Here is a 21,855-nt window from a genome sequence, read left to right on the forward strand (position 1 = left end):
GACGATGATGAAGAGAGAAATAAGGGTACGGTGCTAGGGTTTTTAAAATAGAAAAAAAAAAAGAAAGAGAGTAGTGGGAGATGTAATTGAGTAGGGGTAGGGTTTTCTGATTTAAGGAAAAGGGTTAAATTCTCAAGTTGGTCATTGAACTTCATAAGGTTCACAAAATAATTCTAAACTTTCTGAATTAAGGAAAGGGGAGATGAAGCCACCGTTGACAATAAGGCATAATGCTCAACATAGAAGTTGAAGAATTTAAAAGCTTTTTGGTTTGGTAGCAAGAACATCCTTCAAAAGACAAACTAAAGCAAGACAATAGTTAGACACCCGAGGCTCCTGGAACTCAACAAGGAACTTAGTAAAAGCCATCGTCCAAAAGGGATTGATGAGAAACTTATCAAGTTTCCTTGCCAGAAAGTGATCATCTTGTCTATTAGATCAAGTGTAATGAAAACCCACATACAAATGATTCAACAAACTCAAATCCTCACTTTAGTCTCGAAATTCCAATATCTCATACTGGAAATGGAGAGGGGAACCATCAAAGTATAAACTTTTATGGGGGAAACAATAATATTAAAGTCTCCTCTAATGATCCAGGGAGAAGATCCAACCATATCTCTAGCATTCCTAAGATCCTACCAAAGCTCCCTACGCTCAGTATCAAAATTCTTACCATACATAGTAGAAACATAAATATCAAACCCTCAAACATTACTCTTAAAAGTTATAACATGCTCAGTAACCTAACAACTAACAACATTCACATCATCTTTGTTGTAGATCCAAATATGACTATTAATAGCAACAAAATGATTACATTCGAATCCCCAAACCTCTTGGCAAGAATAGCAAACATTACATTCTTTAGTCATAGTTTCAAGAAGACAATACACATTATCATGAACATCAACCTATGCAAGAACTTACCCTACTTTTGAGGACGATTTAATCTTCTGACATTCCAAAAGTAGATCTTCATAGATTAAGATCATGACTTCCAACACTACTGCCCATAAGCTCTATAGCTTTTTCCAGTTTCTCCAAGTGTTTCTTCTTCTTGGCCTTCATTTCATGAAGAAAATGAACAACTCCTAGTGAAGCAACTCTTGATTTTCAAGAAGGAACCTCAGGAGATAGAGAAATACTCTCACTTCCAATACTAGCAAGAACAACAAACTTGTTCTTAAACTGGTGAAGTTAACCTTGCCACTATCCTCATTTTCCTTGACCTTATTATTTCTCCTCGAAGAAGATGAGCTAAATTTCCCCCTTATAGCTCTTAACTGTGCCACTAGAAAAGACAACATTATCAAGTATGAATACCACACCAACAGACCCCTCAGCAGTAAATGTCTAACACTAAACCTCATTCGTAGGTTGTAGTTCACAACCCTATAAACTTTCACCTCAATAGAGGAAGAGCCACATGAGAATTCTTACCAATTGACTTACTTTTCTTAGTATCAGTTGACTTATTAACAACCACCATATCGACTTTAGGGCATGTTTTAAGTGAATGCCCAAACATCCTACACTCCAAATAATATGGAGGAAACCAAGGAACCTCAACACGAATCCTCATTGAGGATCAATCCTTTAACAATACCTCAACTGAGTCATGAAACTTAAATTCAGTAGAGACTTAAATGCAAACCTTAGCAAACTCCAATCACTACCTTGAAGCAGTGATTGAGTTCACGTGCAAAAGGATACCTAAGGCCCTCGCAATGTAGCTTAGGCCACGTTCGGAGAAAAGCTCAAGGGCCACATTAAATAAATGCACCCAAACAAGCATTTTAACAAGATTGAAATCAAAGTTTACTAAGATTTGATTCCCTTTTACTCAAGAATAAGTGCTTGTTCTGAATGTGCCAAGGCCCACTCTTAAGAACCCAATCTCGAGCAGTCGAATTACCAAAAGATAAGACATAAAGACCATGACCAGCCAGACTAACCTTGACTGGCGAGATTTCCCCTAAAGTATATCAACAATCTTCTTAATGAACTGAAATTCGGAGCATACCTAATAAATTGACCCACCAATGAATATTTCCATTCTGAAATGTCTTCCTCAAAGACATCAGAAAGAGACTTCACAGTAATCGAACCATCCTGATTCTTCGTGGGGAAGTATTTCAACGTTTGTTCTTATGCAGCCACGAAAAGCTTCATCCAATCAGTATGTTCACCACACAACGAATCCAACATAAGCACGATCAGAGTAAAAATTCCAATCACAACCCAAAAGAAATAGCATGCAGGTTAAAAAGAAAGAAGCAAAGTCTCAAAACCCATTACACATGCTAATATGCGCCGACAGAGAAAAAGCAAGCCATTTAATAGTTTGGGTGATTATTCATAATTTTCCATTTTAATTATATAATAAACATTGAGAAAATTGTAATAAACATTGAGAAAATTGTAAGCCCTAAGGCAGTGAGGGATTTAAAACTAGTTTTGGGTTTATCTTGATTATTACCCTTAACTCACCGAAATCATTATTGTTCTTTCAATGGGTTGTGAGGTCAACAACATTGACAATGGCAAACCCATATAATCCCTCCTCGCCCAAACACCAACCAAAGAAAATGGTCTCAGTTACTTGGAGGTCTTTGATGCCTGTAATTATAATCTCCTCATTCATCATATACGAAGAGTGGGTGTCATTTCCTTCTTGCAAAGTCCTGCCGAGCACTGCTTACAGTCCCGATAAACAAGTCGGGAATGAAGATTCACCTGAGGATCTCAAGGTTATGATGGTTGCTGACTTGCTGTTGCTCGGCTCTGAAGCTGGTTTAGCAAACCTCTATTTCAGAGACTATTACATGTCCAAGTTTTTCAAGGTCAATTATTTGCAATCCCTGTTTAGTTTTAGCTGTTTGACATTTTTTAAGAGGTTTATTTCACATGCATTGAGCGATAATTGTCTTTTCTATCGAAATTATTTTCTGGGTTCATCGAATTCTTTTGGGGAATGATATATTTTGTTTCGAAACATGACTTGGCATTGTTGGATTGGAGGTGTGAAGTTGCCATTGGCTTATATTATATATAGATGCAAAGAGACGCTAGAAAAATCTGAATCATGTTGATTAAGAAAAGGAAATAGTTAAACTATAAGGTAATTTAAATGTAATTGTTCTATAGCGATATAATTTTACACGTCTTTAGTCACAGAATAAGCTTATAATTCTTAGCCATTAAAGCATTGCTTGTGTGTGTGTGTGTGTGTGTGTGTGTGTATTTTATTATTTTTATTTTGAAACTTGAACTTTAAGATATTGATATTATTTGCTGATATGCAATGCAGAAATCTTTCCAGAGTTTGAACCCTGATATGCTACTAGTCTTAGGTGATGTTTCTGCAAAAGGGTCAGAGTTGTCAAGAACAAAATGGTTATCGGTGATTCATCAATTTCATAACATGTTGGGTCCGTTTCTTGACATCCCTTTGCATGTTATTCTTGGTGATAGGGATATCGGACAGTGTAGTGGTCTTTGTACAAATTCTGTTAATTGGATAGCTAGGAATTTTCCAGGGCTGGATTCATCTGGTTGTGGTGCTTTTGAAATTAGCAATATCAGTTTTGTTTCACTTAATGCTGCAGCATTGCTTTGTGGTATCAATAAACTTCGATTTGATGTTGAGAAGGTAATAGAAAGGGAAAGTGTGGATCTGCAAATGGAAATAAAAGGCATGGATGAAGCAAAAAATGATTTTGGCATGCTTAGGGAACTGTCTGATGACTTTAGGGGGAGAGTAAATGCTATGAAATCCAGTTCAGGTCCTGTCCTACTTCTACATTTTCCCTTGTACCAGTCTGGAAAGACCCATATAGTGGAAGGTAGTACTTTGAACTCTATCATTGATCCATCAGGCAATGTTCCAGCTTCAACAAAGAGAAAGTAAGATTATCTTATCAGTCTGCAATCTATATTACAAGTCTATCGTTGTTTTAGAAAGTCTCCTTTTTTCCGTTTTTTTCATAAAATAATTTCCTCAATGTTAAAAGTTGCATGTTTGTGACAGTTTTGATATGGTATTGAACCCACTCTCTTAATATTCAGTTGCCAGTGGCCAAGTAATTATAGATTGAGGTACCTTTCTACTGGTTGATCATGATCAGGACCATCTTTTATTGGTGGGATCATGGGAGATTAAGAGGTGAATAGTGTTGTTAAACATGGTAATTTAAGCAAAATTTTGTTCAGTTCTGAGATCTCGATTAGGATGTCATTCCTTTATCTTATGAATAGAAGAGAGACTTTCTGGGCTATGTGTAAACTGAACTCTTACTATGTAACTTTTTATTTTTACTTCTGCTGCCAAGCATTCTAATAAACTCTTTAAATGTTACTTTCCTTCAGAGGCTTTTATGGGACCGACCCTTATGATCCATCTCAAACTGTCCCGCCAAATGCTACTGAATACATTTTCAATGCTCTTAAACCTAGGTAAGCATCCATTATATAATCTGCAAGGAGTTTTCTTCTAGCTTATCTTTGCACTTTCTATTGTTACCTAATTGTATGTACGCTTCTTGCTTTTGCTATTATTTAACTGTGCTCAACTACAGACTACCAGTAATAATTTGGATTTCCCCTTTTTTGGGCATAATTATATGCTTTGAGCAAGTTTGGTATCTTTTAGAATGCATCTTTGGAGAATTACTGCATTATGGGCAATCAAATATCACATGATAGAACTTATTATTCCCTACTGGCATCTTTGCATATGGCTGCAGGCACGAAAGTAATGTTGATAAAGTAACTACCTAAATTATAAACTTTTGGGAAGTGAAGCAAATTTGCATCTTTGTCTTTGTCTCTGATTTTTTACTTCTTGTTATAGAAATTTCTATAGTCTAAATAAAATGCTTTCCAGAATTGGCATGGAAGTGCATTTTATGTTGTGACATCAATTGCTCCCTTTCCTTTTTGTATGTAGGATTATTTTTAGTGCTCACACACATGAATTTAGTGACCACACTCACCCTGATGGGACCCGGGAGGTAACGATCCCAGCCATGACATGGAAAGTGAGGGATGATCCAGGTTTTATTGTTGCAACCTTTCAAAGGAACAGAAGTACAGTAAGTGTCACATATTGCTTGTCGCTAGGGAATCTCATATTCTAATAGCATATACCTGTGCTCTGGTTCTGTTTGTATTCTTGTTATAGTATCAAATACACTAGAATTGGAAGGTTTAAGTTGATGTTTCTAGAATACCTCCCAAACATTCTGTGTTGTGCATTATTCACACAGTGCCACATTTTTACTGAGCAAACAGAATTAACATAGTTGGTGATTTGACTATATAATCTTATAAAATTCAGGGGCCGCTTTAAACAAAGTTTCTGTTTAGGTGCAAAACAAAAATCTGATGCTAGTTTTGAGTGCCCATTAGTTTCATAATTTTGTTATCTGCATAGCTGATTGTTGTTTCTGAAATTGGAATGAATTTGTTTGCAACTTATATTTGAATGAAGTGCTCAAGGCAATATCTATTTGGCTTGTAGCCATTTGCAATTTCCTATCTAGTGAAGCACAGCTTGTTGGCTACTCAAATTAGAGAGTCTTTAGTCATCGACTGGATTAGTTTTCAATCCCCTCTTCCCTTCTGATGTTAATTCTGATAGTCTTTGTTCTCCTCATTCAAGATAAAGAACCCTCTTCTGTAACCATCAATCCATCATTGCTCTGCTAAGGTGCTCAGTGTTCACAAGGGCTAAGTTCAAGTTCGTTTTTCCCCCTTTTCATGCCTTCAGCAACACTGCATGCTTTCTAGCCATCTTCTCACTGAGTTTGGTGTCTATCTCTGAAACTGATACGGATCTGATAGGTTTTGCCTTCCTGTTTAATATGGTTTCTGGAATAATGTTTGAAGTAGAGCTTTGTTATGATAACAATACACAGAGGAATTTGTAGGAACAATTTGAGTTGCTGAGCCCATAGTTGAAGTTGAAAACCTCTGGGCCTTTTATAAAATCTGAAGTGCGGACAGGGTAGCCGGTCATTAGTTTTCTGTGAAACTTTGTGGATAACTAATAACAGGCAGATTTCTGCCTGCATTGAAACATGTATCCCCATTAAGTCATTAATCAGTTGTAATGAATTCCCTCTCCTAGTTTGTTTGTTTGTTTGTTTGCTTCTTGGTTTCGGAAGTAGAGCTATCCTATTAGTACAATGTAGATGTAGATCACCCGGGTTATGGTCACCAAAATTGATGGTTTCTCTAGTTTAAGTCCTCCAGCTGATGGGGCTGTTAGTAGCGTTGGGATGATTGGTGGAATTGGGGTATTCTCAGAGATTGGAATCGGTCTATTCTTATTTCTTTTTCAGAAAATGTTGGTCTACTCCACCCCCTCTAGCAGAATTGAAAGCTATCAAAAAGGCAACGACCTCTTTGTCTCTTCAGAATGGGTATTGAAGCGTAGGCTCAATATTGAAAGTGATTGCAAGTTAGCAGTGGATTGGATTAAAGATCCAGCTTCATTCCTATTTTTCTTACAAATTTTGTTAAGGAAATTGTGTCTATTGTTTCTGTTAAAGAGATTATTGTGAGGTGGATTCCTAGGTGTTGTAATTGCGAGGCTGATAAGCTAGCAAAAGAGGGGACTGGGTGATCGTAAGCTTTGTTTTAGTTGTTGTGTATGTTTTAGAGAACAGGTGTAATGGGAGTGTGTTTAAGTCTTATGTAATTGGTTTATCATTAATATATTGAGGTACTCTTTCCTCCTTCCGCTAGTCGGTTCTTGCCTTAGGGTAAAGGACTACTATGAGGGAGGTTTTTAATGAGGCCTCCTATTTCTATCAAAAACAAAAGTCTTCCAGCTTTACCTGGATAGCTGGTCAAATGTTTCCAACAAGGCCATATTTGGCAAGAGATACATGTATTGGACATTATAAAAAAGAATCTCAAGATTAGCTGGCGTCATCTTCACAATGCTTGAATGCAGGTAATGGACTTCTTTTGCTTCCTTGTGAGCAACAATTTCAGATTATCTCTTCGGTTTGAACAACTCCCATAACACCACCTGATCTGTGTCGTCAATTAAAACTGAAAAGCTCACTGTTTATTACACTTTTTATTTATTAATGTTTTGTGTTTTTGTGCTTTGTACAAAATTATCAAATGTATGATTGTATTTACAAATCAAAGTCTAGACTGACAGGATATTGCTACTTGATCGTAATGGACATGGATTCCTTGAACACTAAGAGAAGAGCATGCATAATCACACCCAAGCTATCTATTTGTTTACCAATCCAAGCATGTTACCATTTTCATATCCCGACCATACAAACTCGACTACACCCATGGATTTTTCTATTGAGGAAGTGCAGAAGTGGTAATTGATGAAGGCAATCACCAAAATATTTGTGAACAAGAACTCAAAAATGCTGTGAGAGTGATAGCTTAATCAGAGTGGTGATGTGACAGATACCTTGGACACATCAGATTTCTAAGGTTACTGCTTTGAGGTTCTGGTTCTCATTCTTTTACCGCAATGCTTTTTTGCTAATATGTTCGTATTTTTGTAGATGAAGAAAAAGCATTGTAGGGAATACAAAATCATTGCTCATAACTTTGCCAGAGAATGATTTTCAAAGGAGACAAGATGGCTTTTTTTATTTGATAGCAGAACTATAGATAGACAACAGTGGTTCATTCTGTAAAATTTCCTCTGTTTTGAGGAGCTAGTTCTTTTTATCATAGGTCGACTTTGACCCCTGATTCTTTCTCTCTGATGCTTAAGAAATAAGATCCTTCTTCAATAACCATCAAACCCTCTTCATACCCTCTTCATAGGCTGTGCTAAGATGCTCACAAGGGCTCAACTCAAAGTCAACATCAGCTCTTTCCCCAGCATTCAAAATAACGCTCTGGAATCCAATCAGTTGTTTCACTGGCCTTCCATTACTTCCTTTTTCTCGCCTGACAAAAAGAAAAAGTGGATACTTACCGGCCAAATCCCCATGGTTTTGAGCTCTAACTGTGACAGCGATTCTGTTATCACAAAGTTCTGTTCCTATCTCTGAAACTGGTATGTATTTGAAAGCATTCGAGTTCTCAAGCTCAACCTTTGGAGACTTTAACTTGTTTAAGTAGACCTTGTTTTGTGCCACTGGAAGAAATTCATACGAATAGTTTGAGTAACTGAGACCATAACCAAATTCAAAAACCTTTGGTCCTTGGAAGAATCTGTAAGTACGTCCAGGATAGCTTGAAGATGGATCAGGACACATTCTCATGTCTGTCATCGGTACTTTAACGAAACTCTGGGGATACCAAGTTACTGGTAACCTCCCTCCTGTATAGAAATATATATGAATCGTATAACTTTCTTAAATTTATCATCGGTATAAGAATGTCATCCGACTTCTGTTAGCATACATGCTCTGAGTGAGAGTTCACCGGGATTATGATCACCGAATATGATTTCTGCTAATGCCTGGCCTCCAGCTTCACCGGGATAACCAGCCCATAGAATACTTAAAATGTGTTTATCATATTTGGCAAAGGTTATGTCTACTGGACCTCCAGAAAGAAGCACCAAAACAACCGGATTCTTAGCAGCTCTTGCGACAGTGGATATCAAGTTCTGCTGCTTTGGCGACAGAACCAAGTCTACACGATCGAGTTCTTCCCTCTCTTGGGTTTGATCCAATCCCATCATCAGCACCACATATACTGCTCCTTTTGCTACTTTCACATCTTGATTAGTCAAAGGATAAGAGCAGTTAACTGCATTACAACCTGGGTGACACCTGATGTCCTTAACATAATTTTGAAACCCTTGCAGAGGTGTAACGGTTTTGCAAGGAGGGCCTGCATAGTTGCCAAGTAGTGTTCTTGCAGAATTGGCATTAAGGCCTATTACTGCAAGGGAAGTAGTTTTCACTTTGGAAAATGGGAGGAGTTTGTTGTTCTTTTAGAAGGACAATGCCGTTGTGAGCAGCCTCGAGAGCAAGATTCTGATGCTCTTGGGAACAGACTTGGTCTGAACTAATTTTGCCAAAAGTCTGGTTAACTGGATTGCCATTGAAAAGCCCCAACCTCATTCTAACAGAGAAAAGGTTGCGGAGGGCTCTATCTATTTCAGATATAGGCAATTTTCTCTTTTTGACAGCTGATTTGGTGTAGTTCTTCAAATAGTTGCCACAGTTGACATCCATTCCCGTAAATTCATGGACCAAAATGTTGAAATGATGCCACTAGTGTAGACACTAATTTTTCAGTTTGTTTTTATTTTTATTATTATTATTATAATTATTATTATTATTTATTATTATTATTATTTATTATTATTATTAAATAAATATTACAAAGGCCAAAATCTGGCCCATTTTACAAAACTCGGATGGCCCAAAACGGTCTAGGCCCAAGCCTAAACCTAATCCTAATGATACATGGTTTATATCATCTCATCAACAGCCAGTCGCCTTAGCATCACAGCCGTTGGATCTGGCAAGATCCAACGGCCAGCACGCATCCAGAAGAAACCCTAGGGTGATGATACCCTAGGGACCACGCGGCACCGCCTCTGCCTCCAGCCGCCCCACGTCGACGTTCCAGCTGCTGCCGCCCTCACCAGAAGCCTCCAGAAGACCTTAACGACCGTCCACGTCGCAGCTATGGGGTGAGTCACCACATAGTTCGGTGACTCACCGAGAAATCCCTTTGGGATCGGTCCGACGAGAGCCTCATCGAGGCTATAAAGCCTCGGTTCACCTGCAAACAAGGAGAAGGCAGCGAGCAAGAACGAAGAACATAGCAACCAAAACAGAATCGACAGCAAAAAGAGAGGAGAGACGAAGAACAGACCACAACAGCGAGCCAAACAACACCCATATCAGCGAATCGAAAACAAAGAGAGAAGAAAGGAAAAGACTTACCCTCGGGAAGCCCAAGCATAGTCGGAAACTGTGTAAAACCCGAGGTAAAAACTATCAATTTGTTTTCTTGATTTACTCCGATTAGGAGATTTTTAAGGAAAACTAAGGTTAGGTTCGACTTTAGGGGGTTTAGAGCTCCTTTTGGGGTATTTTGGGATTTTTCGACCACCGTGACGGTGGTCGATGGTCTCCCTCTCTGTTTTAGAGATAAGGCAGAGCTCCTCTCTCTAAGAGAGAGAAGCTGAAAAACGAAAATGAGAGGAGATGGCCATTTTAGGCCGGTTTTAGGGTATTTATACCCTCTCCCAAACGACGCCGTTTTGGGGAGGGTATTTGTGTAATTTCCCTTTTGGGAAAATCATTTCCGCAACACCCACAGATTCGTAACATTGCAATTTAGTCACAAGAATTAATTGCTAATCCTTTTAATTTAATCTCGTAATTTTATTTTATTTTATTTTAGTCCTTATCTGCATATATATTTATTTAGGGTAAATACCTAATTTAGTAACTTACAGTTTAGTAATTATCATTTTAACCCGAATTAATTAAATAAGGCTAAATTACATTATTAGCACTTAGATCTTTTTATTATTCGATTTAGAACCTTTAATTTTAATAATTATCATTTTAATCACCTATTAATAATTAGGGTTAATTACATCATTAGTAATTATATTTTTATAATACTATAAATAAGGGCTGTAAAATTTTAATTTTTATTATTTTAATATGTTTTAGTCACTATTTAATTGTAATTTAATTTGTATTATTATCATTTCAGTTCCAATATGTTTAAATGATTACTTTAATTATTATTTTATTATTTTAGTCATATAAATAAATATATATATATATTTGTTTAATTGATAATATTTATTTATTTTTAATATCAAAGAAAAGGACAGTCTTAAAGCAACTAGATGTCCTATTCTGATATTTTAAAAATAAATAAATATTCTACTTATAAAAACCAGAAAATACATATTATTTTATTTAAATTATTTTCTTAGAAAAATAATATTTTAAATATATATTTATTTTTCAATATTAAGAAATGGCAGTCTTAAAGCAACTGGATGTCTATTTTCTGATATTTTTAAATAAATATTTTACTTTTATCAAATATATATATTAATAGAAATGTTTTATTAATATTTATTTTTAAGAAATGAGCTATCTTAATGCACCTAGAAGCCCTTTTCTGATATTTCTAAATAAATAAATATCTTATATATATATATATAAACTAATATATTTTCTTAAAATTATAAATTTGAAATAACAGGATTACAAATTAAATATATTTTTGAATTTTTAAATTTTCAATAATAGAGACAATTTATAATTAATAAGTACCAATTTTGGGTGTTGTGGGGGTGCTAAACCTTCCCCAAGCATAATCGACCACGAATCCTTTTTTATTATTAAAAAGAACGAATTTTTGGTTAAAATGCAGACCAGTTTATCTTTTAACTGATGTTTTCTTAAAAACTCTTTTAAAAGATAATTTTTAGGTATTCGACCTACCTGACCCAAAAGGCCGATGGCAACTCCCAAAATATTTTAAAACCATTTATTCACATCATTTTCCCGCCAAGTAAAAATTTCGTACCCGGACGAAAACCGGTTACGACAGCTTGGCGACTCTGCTGGGGACTCTGGTCAAGCTTTAAAATCAATTATAAATTGTCTCTATTAATTAGAAATTAAAAATTATATATTTAATTTTTAATTCTTTCTTTTCAAAATTTTTATATATACTTATTATTTTCATAATATTTATATGTATACTATTTTATTAATATTTCATTTTATTTTCAAGTATTTTATTTCATTATTTATTTTTCTGTCAGAAGTTTGAACATTTCTCCTCACACACAACACATGCATTGCATAACATAAGCTTTTTAATCAAGCTTGTCCCTTTTAAGTGGGAGTGAAAGCGACGTCTTCGTGAGAATTTATTCTCCGTGTCAGACCTAGCAAGTAGCTTTCGGGGTTCATATGCTCTATGTCTTCGTGAGAATTTATTTTCCGTGTCAAGCATAGGGAAATGTGTCCCCTCGAATTGAACTTGATCCGCTTAAGTCTATAATGGACTAGGATTGAGGGTTTGGCAGCCTAAGGGGGCATCAACAAGGACAGTTCGAGTACCTTTACTCCTAGAACTGAAACACTGCATATAATAAACCCTAGAAATTCTCCTGATCTAAGACAGTACTGAACCTTTTTCCGTAGGTGTACACAAAGGAGAAATAAGCTCTAGCTTTTAATTTATTTAATTTATTATTTTTCTCTCTGAATAAATGCATGCGAACTAGAAATCATGCAGTTAGGTTAATTTTTCCAAACAAAGAATGAAACTAGAAAGCATGAGGTTAGGATTTATACCTTGATAGATAAAATCTTTTTCCTTCCATTAGTTGGTACTAACTATTCTATTTTTTTCTTATTTTTTCCATACATGTTACATTGCTCTAATTTGTTTATATTCTTTTGTATGTATTGCATGATCATGGCATAACCAAAAGGTGTTGACTTGAAAGACTGTTCATCAAATTGGAAAGACTTCATAAATGGACAAAAAGTTTTATGATCAAACAAAATATGACGCGGCCAAGGAAATGGCATCCTGAGGGAACTCCAAGAATAGATGAGAGCTATGCACCCAAAGATCGTATGCCCATTGAAGAGCAAAAGGAGATACGAGAAATAAGAGAGCAAATGTCCAAGATGATGGGAATACTATTTGTTTTGGCCAAAGGAAAAGAGATTCCTGCACAAATAAAGGTCAATGAACATAATCCTGCAATCTCAGATATACAAGGAACTTCGGATCTTAACCAATTGGAGAAATTACAGACAATCATCATTCGTATTCACAAATCGTCTAGAGATACCCAGGAAATGGTGGACTTAGCTGGTTTCACGAGACAGTTAAGGCAGATTGAGAACTCCACAACTGAACATGAGTGGAAGTTAAAATGGCTTTTAAGGGAAATAGAGAAATTAGGAGTAAAAGCCATCCCCTACATGTAAAAGTTTTGTTTAATGCACGGAAACTTTTATGTTCAATGAAATTTGTTCTAAGATGATCACTCTTGAGTAACACCTTTTCATACATGCATTTGCATTTCACATCTTTGCATTTTCATTTTGTATTCATACTTTTATGTATGCTTTTACATTGCACAGTTTGCATTCTTATTTTTAACTTTATACATTTTTGCATTTACATTACATTTATTATTTAAGTATTGTTATATACATTAATTATAAAAACATGTAAATAATTCAAGAAAGGTTTTGTAACAGTAAAATTGAGATCATTCATTCATATTATTGTACCATCATCATGAAAACAATGGAGCAATCTTATGAGGGACTATAAGTTCAGTGGCCAGAACAATTGACAGGGTTACCTCAAGATATAAGGAAAGAAGCATCAGATTCAGTACCAGATGGATCAAATCAAATTATTCAGGGGATGACATCTGATAAAGAATAGATAATAACTGATAAAGAGCAGCCATGTTGTCAGATTGAAGAGTCGAGAATGATAACGTACCCTGGGGCATCCCACTCGAACCTAAGGAATATCCTCGTTAATTATTCACAGTATGAGGAAAGATTCAAGAAGATGGATGAAGCAATCAGAAATATGAAAAGTGTTAATGCCTCCCACAAAGAATTAGAAGCAAGAGAGCTCAGCTTGGTTCCACACTTGGTTATTCCCCATGAATTTAAAATGCCAGATTTTGAGAAATACAACGGCACTAGTTGTCCCCTAATCCACCTCAGAATATTTTGTAGAAAAATGGAAGGATATTTAAGTTCTGATGATATGTTAATTCACTCCTTCCATAATAGCCTCATTGGACCAACAGTAGTTTGGTATAATCAGTTGACCCAAGAGCAGATTAAAAGATGGGTTGATCTAGCTAATGCATTCTTGGACAATATCGATATGTTAAAGCTTAGCTCCAAAACGTATGGATCTTCGAGGATTAAGGATAAAAGCCAATGAAGGGTTTAAGAAGTATGCCTTAAGATGGAGAGGAGTAGCAGTACAAGTTCAACCTCCCATGTTAGAAAAAGAGATATCACATATGTTTCGTGATTCCCTTCCCGCTCCTTTCTTCGAGTTAATGCAGGCAAATCCGACGAAGGAATTCAAGAATCTTGTGATAAGTGGAGGATTAATTGAAAATGTAGTCAACGAAGGAAAATCAAAAGTCACATCCAAGAGCCCGACGGATCAAAAAGCAAAACTTGATAATGTGAATGAGTGTCGCATCCAGAGTCCTGCAATTGCAAAAGAAAAAGAGCAAGTATTTGTTCAAATCGGCCAAAGAAAGTCATGCGATCAAGAAAAACTTTGGAAGTGTTCCAAACTTATATTTCAGACTTGTACCCTCATTTGGTTAAAGGTCGATACATTATACCAAAACCAACGAAAGTACCACCAAACCCTTTTGCCCATTGCTATGATCAAAATAGTTTATGCAATTTTTCACTTGGGGGTGAAATGGCATTCAATAGAGAATTGTTGGCCACTGTTAAAACAAATAAAGACGCTTGTTGACAAAGGAGTCTTGACACAAGAAATAATCAAGAAATGGGGGGCAAATGAGGATAATGACCTTGATCATATTACACACCCAACATTAGAGGAGTAATGATGCATAAACAAGTGGAAGTGTTATCTACCACTGTAGTACTTTTCTATTTTCAGCATCTTGTTTGAACTTGTTTTTTTTTGTTCCTTTCTCCGCTTTTTGTGCAATAAATAAACTTGTGTTGCTTTTATGGTTATGAACAAGGAATTAAATTTTAATCTTGAAATTTTTTAGTATCAAGTATATTAAATATTCTTTTTCAAGAATTATAGATCTTTGGCAAATGGTAAAATTATACCTTCCGTATCCCAAACAACGCCAATTACTTGATCCTTACAAAAAAACAAATCCTCACATACATTTATCTGAGACTTTAAAGTCATGTCTCTACCTGTTTTTGAGACATCAAATCCAAATATTTACCTTATCCGGTAGAGTTGATGGGTTCATTACCTTCCACTATATACACGACTTCCAAAGTCATACCTTTGTCCTTCCATATACAAAACCATCATGAACCAAAAGACTTCAAAAGAACCAAACTTTCAAATTATCTGTGAATCTTCCTGTAAGAAGAGACGAGATGAGGCATTATGGATCAACTTATCGAATATAATTTCGAGTGATTGGGGTATACTCAAAGAAAAAGAAGAAAAAATGGATTGATTCGAATAATTAAGTCATGCATTAATTACATTTTCATGTAAATAAAGATTAATCTTGAATATTCATCCCCCTGGGGATAATTCTTTTTACAAAGGCTTCTGTATATGAGATGACGAACGACATTGTTTCATTTATCCTTTCAAATATATGTATATATATCCCTTGTTGTCCCCTTTTGAGCCTATAATATTTTTTTTTCTGATTCATCCTTAACCAAGGATCACCCTCCACCTTGGAAGGCAAGAAAAAGGATTTATGCTCACAGGAATAAATATTGTCAATTACGAAGGCAAATCTTCATGAAATGAAGAGAGTTTTGAACTACAAGGTAGATCAAATGCAAAGTGCTTGAAGATCAATCCATTCAAGAATAATGAAAAAATTTTCGAAATATAAGAGGAAAATGAGGTTCTCAAAGCAATTGAAGTCATATACTCAAAAAAATAAAAATAAAAAGAAAAAGGAAAAAAATTGAATCATGATTGGTAACTCATTGAGCCTCAAGCTTCAAGGTTGATCAAGTACAATAAGTTTAAAGATTCATATTCAACAAGAAGCACAAGAAATGCGGGAGATGAATAAATCTTATGGAAAAATCCCCAACAAAGCAGATCCAAGTCAAGCAAGGGAAGATTGAAGGCATCATAATGAATTGATCCTTGGTTTAATTACCCTTAAAACACTTGTTTGGGCCTTTTTATCCCTTTCTTTCGTAACCATAAGCCATGGCCTACGTTACGTACCTGAAAAGTCCATTCTAATCATACATGGATTTCTATGTGAAAGGGACTATCTTCAGATTTCATTCCGCCTCTCAGGATTGATTTTTATTTACAAAATTGTTTTTTAAAATCTTTAATACATGATATGAAAAATGATAAAAGGGGGGTTCAAGATGTAAATTTTTAAATAACATCTTGGAACCAAAGAAGGATTCGAGTTGAAAACCTGAAAAGGCGGCTCGAATATTGAATGGTGCAACAACGACATAAGAGACGATCTTAAGCTCTTGATAAAGCACCACACATCCTAAAGACGTTCTTGAGATTCGGGAACCAAGAAGTATCTCCATCAGATGAGCATAACAACCCTTCCTTCAAGATAGTGGAATCTCAAAGAAGACATATATGCTTGACCAACCTGAGAGACCTTACTTTACCAGAATCAACCTACACCCTAAATCAGTCAATAATTTTGACACTTTCCATATGACTATGATTTTTGAATGATTTAAAAGAGTAGTTGATTTATTTGATATTCATTAATTTCATGTCTTATGATTTGATTCTATTGTGAACCTGTGATAAGCAATACTTTACAAAATTCTTTCATTATTCGATAAAGAAAGGAGAAAAAACATTTTCAAACAGGACAGCCTCAAATGAGGAAGGTCCTTGAAGCAAGTTGTTGCCTATTCTACCTCTATTGAAGAGAATGAATAAGTTAGGCTAAAATGATGAAACACTTTTGAAATCAAGTGGTCTGAGAAGCCAGAAAGTTTGGAGAATTTAACTTATGATGCTCTCTTTTGACATTATCAGCAACTTATCAAGAATGATTACCTTATTCTAAAAGGACATACTGAAACCCATTTCAACTAAACCTTTCCATGGTTCGGGAAGAGTGGGATATGACAGTGTGTATCTTGAAGCATCAGAAGAGGCAGCCACTGTAGCAGTCATTGCAAGAGAAATGCACCAACCAAAATCTTCTAGTTCATCCTAATGATGTTTATTTCTTCCAGTAAGGTTGTTACACTAGATGCCACCAACAACAAGGTCGAGTCCGTTAAATCTACTCATCAATTACTCCAACCGATCACCATTCAGTTCTTGCACATTTCAAGGATATGCCAAGACAGTAAAAGGCAACCTCTGCATTACTGATTCCAGAGAAAAGAGACAGAACATTGATACCACCTGAGAACATGTCTTTAGCAGATCCTTCTCCTCGTGTATGGTTTTTAGGGAAACCTAGAAGCATTTTCACCTCATCAGGTTCAAGAGGAACAACTTTATTCCTTCAAACCCATGCTAGATTCCATTTTCGGCACTCATCAAGAACATACTTTTGGACATTCGAAGGTGGCTCATCGTCATAAGCTTCAGGAACCTTACAGATCCTTTTTGTAAATTTGGCACTTCCTATACATGTTTGTAAACAATTCAATTTTGTTCTTGGATCCCAAAAAGGCCACTATTTTCTTTGTTAATAGAAAAACTTAATGTATGGTGCGTGGAGGAAGCAGAATAAGAGGAAATCTGTTCTCAATTGGCAGATTATGAATATAGCCCTTTTTCGTGCAGCGACACAAAAATACTTTGAATCTACAAATTCTGGTTCTACATCGTATAAGTACCGTGACATTTCAGTCCAAACACCAACTGGAGCAAGTGCCACATTTTCGAAGTAGAAATAAGGAAGCCCAATAGCATCTTCTGAAAGTGTTCTTTGAGTTATATGATATGGTTTGGTAAGAACCCCAAAACCAATCATTAGATTTAGAAGATGAACTACATGATCGTCTTCATTGAGAAACTTCCTTTCAAGCTTCCTCTGCTTCTTCCTTTACAAAAATCATAGCCCGAGTTTTGCCATTTATTGTAATTAGGGTCATTGCATAATGGCTTCCTATCTTCTACCGAAAGAAGTGTGTCAGCAGCCTTAACCATTTGAGCAGCACATATAAAATATGTCAACTCTACAATTGATGAATCCGGATCATATTTCTCCATGGCTATTGAAGCCTCAACCTCTGAGTTCCCCATTTTTCGTCAAGTATAACAGTTTATTCTCCTCATCAGAATCAGAATTTAGGATTTCCTTGGTATCAGAAGAACTATCAATATCTATGAAATCATTCTGAAAGATCGCTTCATAATCAGATGAGTAATTATCAGAATCAACATGTTGCGTGCAAAAGTATATTACATAATAGCCTTCACTGAAAACAAGGTTCATTGTGTCAGCCTGGAATGAATTACAAAGCGATTTATACCACTCTGTCTGACAAGACCCCTTCAGATCCAGAAAATGGTCACCTCATTCAGAAGAGGCACATATCTCAGACATTTTTGTCAGAATGATTGATTATTTCTTAAGTTCGTGACAACATGAAGAGCATTCCTCAAGTTACTTAAACAATGTTGTTTTGTAACACCATAATGAGAATATTCAAGATAAACATATTTGAGGCATGGATAAAACCACAAGTACACACCACAGTGCATTGTCAAAATTGGACCTTGTGGGGATCATGATATTCAAGTCAAACAAACATTGAAAGTAAGCCTTACAATTTAGAATGTCAGGGGCATTGTGAAGGCCCAATTCAGACAGATCCATGCGGGACATCTCGAAAGCCCATTTCAACCAGGAATAGAATTGTGGGGCATTTTGAAGGCTTATAGTAATATGAATATTTGGGTATTCTTGGAGGCTCATCTCAACAAGAAATAATGTGAATGCATTTTAACACCTGTATCAGCAAATGTTGGGGTATTTTAAAGGTTACTTCAGACAGATCCATGTGTGGCATTTTGAAGGCTCAGATTAACAAGAAGCAAATGCTAGGGCATACTGAAAGCCCCTCTCAATCAGAATCATAATGTTGATGTATTTTGAACATTTATATCAGCAAATGCTGGGGCATGCGCATGCTGAAAGCCTCTTTCAATCAGAATGAAGAATGTTGACGCATTTTGAATGCTTGTATTAGCCAATGTTGGGGTATGTTGAAGGCCTATATCATTTTGCAGAAAGATCATTGACTTGAGCAAATATTTCCAATGAGACAGAAAGGTATGAAGAATGAAAATGGTGAAGCAGTGACAGTCGAGCTGATTATACGTGATTGCTTCGTTCATCAGGTAGTTGCATCAGGGTATTATTGTTGAACATATATCTACTCAGCAAGTATGGTTTCAAATACCCAATCTTCTTAACCATGTGTCACATGACAGCGTGTTCTTTAAGCTACATCATGGTTGTATAGATAAAGATGGTCCCCAGGCAGACTATTTGATCTAGGGTTCAGTGCTTCAAAATCTCGGCTTTGAATTTTGCTTTCTCTGCATCGGTGATGATTGAAAATATTTCTTTGAAATTCCTGACAGTTAGTTTTAACTATATTGTTGGGGTTCCGAAGTTGTTTTTCACATCAGTTTTTTTGATAACATTGAATAAAGAGGCTCGGCTTACGTATATTGCTCTTTCCCATTGTTATTGAGGTTATCATTGTCATTTAGGCTGAACTGAGTATTCATTCATTTGGTTTTATCATGTGCGTTTCATCCCCAGGGGCAAGAATTCCATGGATATCATTTTGTACATGGCTCCTATAGTTGATATGGTTTTACTTCATACAACGCTCATCATAGAAGAAATCGTGATCGATATCACACTTTGCCCTTGTCCGAGATAATATCAAGATCATTCGGTGTCTCTTATTCAATTCGACACTAGCACATCTTGTGAATTTGACCAACTTTTTGGTCATGAAACACGCCAGCAACTCATTTGTATCCCAACTGAGTTTTGTTCTCAAGTGGTTTGATGACATCATACAAAAGCTTTGAACACTGTGCAAAGAGTTTCCCTGAACATCAATCCGAGCAGAAACCACAACAAATGACGAATGTGTTGTCAAATGTTTACGAACATCTAAGTAAAAGCCATAGCTGGATGAATATGTTGTCAAGCATTTTATGAACCAGTTATTCTAATGCTAAACCAATGTTGCGATCATATGTTTTCCATTTGTTAATCCAAGATCAAAATTGTCTTTTTCAACCCCAAGGTCAGAAATGAGATATGATGAGGATTTCTTTCCACAAAAGGGAAGTTGAAAATTTTAAACAAGAAACTAGTGAAGCCAACTAAGGTTGAACGACAGGTTGTTATTAAGCATCTCGACGGTCCAAGTTACCTTGTTCGAGATCCAATTATATGTGGAGACATGAAAGGAATTAGGATAAATCCTCCTTAAGATCTGTTTCAAGAGTCAAATCAGAACAGACGCTGATCTCCTAATTAATCCCTGCTGAGTCAGGCATATCTACATATACACACTTCAAAGATGATAGATTCTCTTTTCAAAGATGAAAGTTTTATTGAATTTCTATACAAGTCTAGATAAAGAAAGCTGATGTTATCAAAGACAAAATGGGGCATCAAGGTCATAGTTCTGACTACGGCAAGAGTTCCATACATGAAACATTTCTTCTGAGATTTTAATGCAAACAAAGAATATACAAAGATACCAGTTGATCAAATGGTTCTTCAGCTTTATGGCATAAGTTGCTACACTGATATCCGGAGGTAACCCTAGAAATAAATAATGAAGTGAAGGAAGACCACGTTCATCACTTTGAAGTCAAATGAAGAATGCATCAACATTCATGCATAAGAACATCATTTGTACAATAGATAATGCATTACATTGATACATCTGGTTGCATTCAAACATAAGGTCTTTTTCAGATCTTCGTATGAACAAGAAGATTCATACCTTACAAGAAGAAGGTAGAATTCAAAACCTCAAATACATGAATCACGCAAACATCTGAAGAAGAGATGGACGCAATCCACAAGAATGAGCATTATCTTGAGATTGGGGCATGTTACCCAATCAACATATTATTTAAAAAAACAATGAGAAAACGCTTTCCTAAGTTTCTCATTTAATCTTTTCTAAAAATGAAATTGTTGAATAGTAAGAAAACGATTTTCGTAGAGCATTATCTTGAGATTGGGGCATGTTACCCAATCAACATATTATTTAAAAAAACAATGAGAAAACGCTTTCCTAAGTTTCTCATTTAATCTTTTCTAAAAATGAAATTGTTGAATAGTAAGAAAACGATTTTCGTAGTTTCTTACTTAGTAAACTATTTCCCACATCTGTAAGTCCTTCAGTGCATGATGTTTTCAAAAAACCTTCGGGTCATCTGTAAGTCCTTCAGTGCATGATGTTTTCAAAAAACCTTCGGGTCATCTGTAAGTCCTTCAGTGCATGATGTTATCAAAAACCTTCGGGTCATCTGTAAGCCCTTCAGTGCTTGATGTTTTCAAAACCTTTGGGTCATCTTTAAGCCCTTCAGTGCATGATGTTTTCAAAACCTTCAGGTCATCTGTAAGTCATTCAGTGCTTGATGTCTTCAAAACCTTCGGGTCATCTGTAAGTCCTTCAGTGCCTGATGTCTTCAAAACCTTCGGGTCATCTGTAAGCCCTTTAGTTCTTGATGTTTTCAAAACCTTCGGGTCATCTGTAAGCCCTTCAGTGCTTAATGTCTTCAAAACCTTCGGGTCATCTGTAAGTCCTTCAGTGCTTGATGTCTTCAAAACCTTCGGGTCATCTATAAGTCATTCATTGCTTGATATTTTCAAAACCTTCGGGTCATCTGTAAGCCCTTCAGTGCTTGATGTTTTCAAAACCTTCGGGTCATCTGTAAGCCCTTCAGTGCATGATGTTTTCAAAACCTTCGGGTAATCTGTAAGTCCTTCAGTGCATGATGTTTTCAAAGCCTTCGGGTCATCTGTAAGACCTTCAGTGCATGATGTTTTCAAACATTTCCATCCTACCAAATGAAAAATTATTGTCTTTTTCGTCTTTGCTCTATTCTTGTTAACACAAGAATAAGCAAAGAGGGGCAGCTGTAGAC

At 35.9% G+C, this 21,855-nt stretch overlaps 1 protein-coding gene and 1 pseudogene across 1 annotated transcript; one reads left to right on the forward strand and one right to left on the reverse strand.

Moving 5' to 3' along the window:
* The first annotated feature begins 2,465 nt into the window (after positions 1–2,465).
* On the forward strand, positions 2,466–5,284 carry LOC120195223 (metallophosphoesterase 1-like). Its single transcript, XM_039197292.1, has 4 exons — positions 2,466–2,846; positions 3,314–3,909; positions 4,372–4,458; positions 4,952–5,284. The coding sequence occupies exons 1-4, from the start codon at positions 2,544–2,546 to the stop codon at positions 5,139–5,141; spliced, it is 1,176 nt and encodes a 391-aa protein (XP_039053223.1). The 5' UTR covers positions 2,466–2,543; the 3' UTR covers positions 5,142–5,284.
* A 2,435-nt stretch (positions 5,285–7,719) lies between these two features.
* On the reverse strand, positions 7,720–9,217 carry LOC120195207 (annotated as a pseudogene).
* Positions 9,218–21,855: the final 12,638 nt, after the last annotated feature.

The sequence above is a fragment of the Hibiscus syriacus genome, unplaced genomic scaffold (genome assembly GCF_006381635.1).
Source record: "Hibiscus syriacus cultivar Baekdansim isolate YM2019G1 unplaced genomic scaffold, ASM638163v2 tig00117010_pilon, whole genome shotgun sequence".
Classification (NCBI taxonomy): Eukaryota; Viridiplantae; Streptophyta; class Magnoliopsida; order Malvales; family Malvaceae; genus Hibiscus; species Hibiscus syriacus.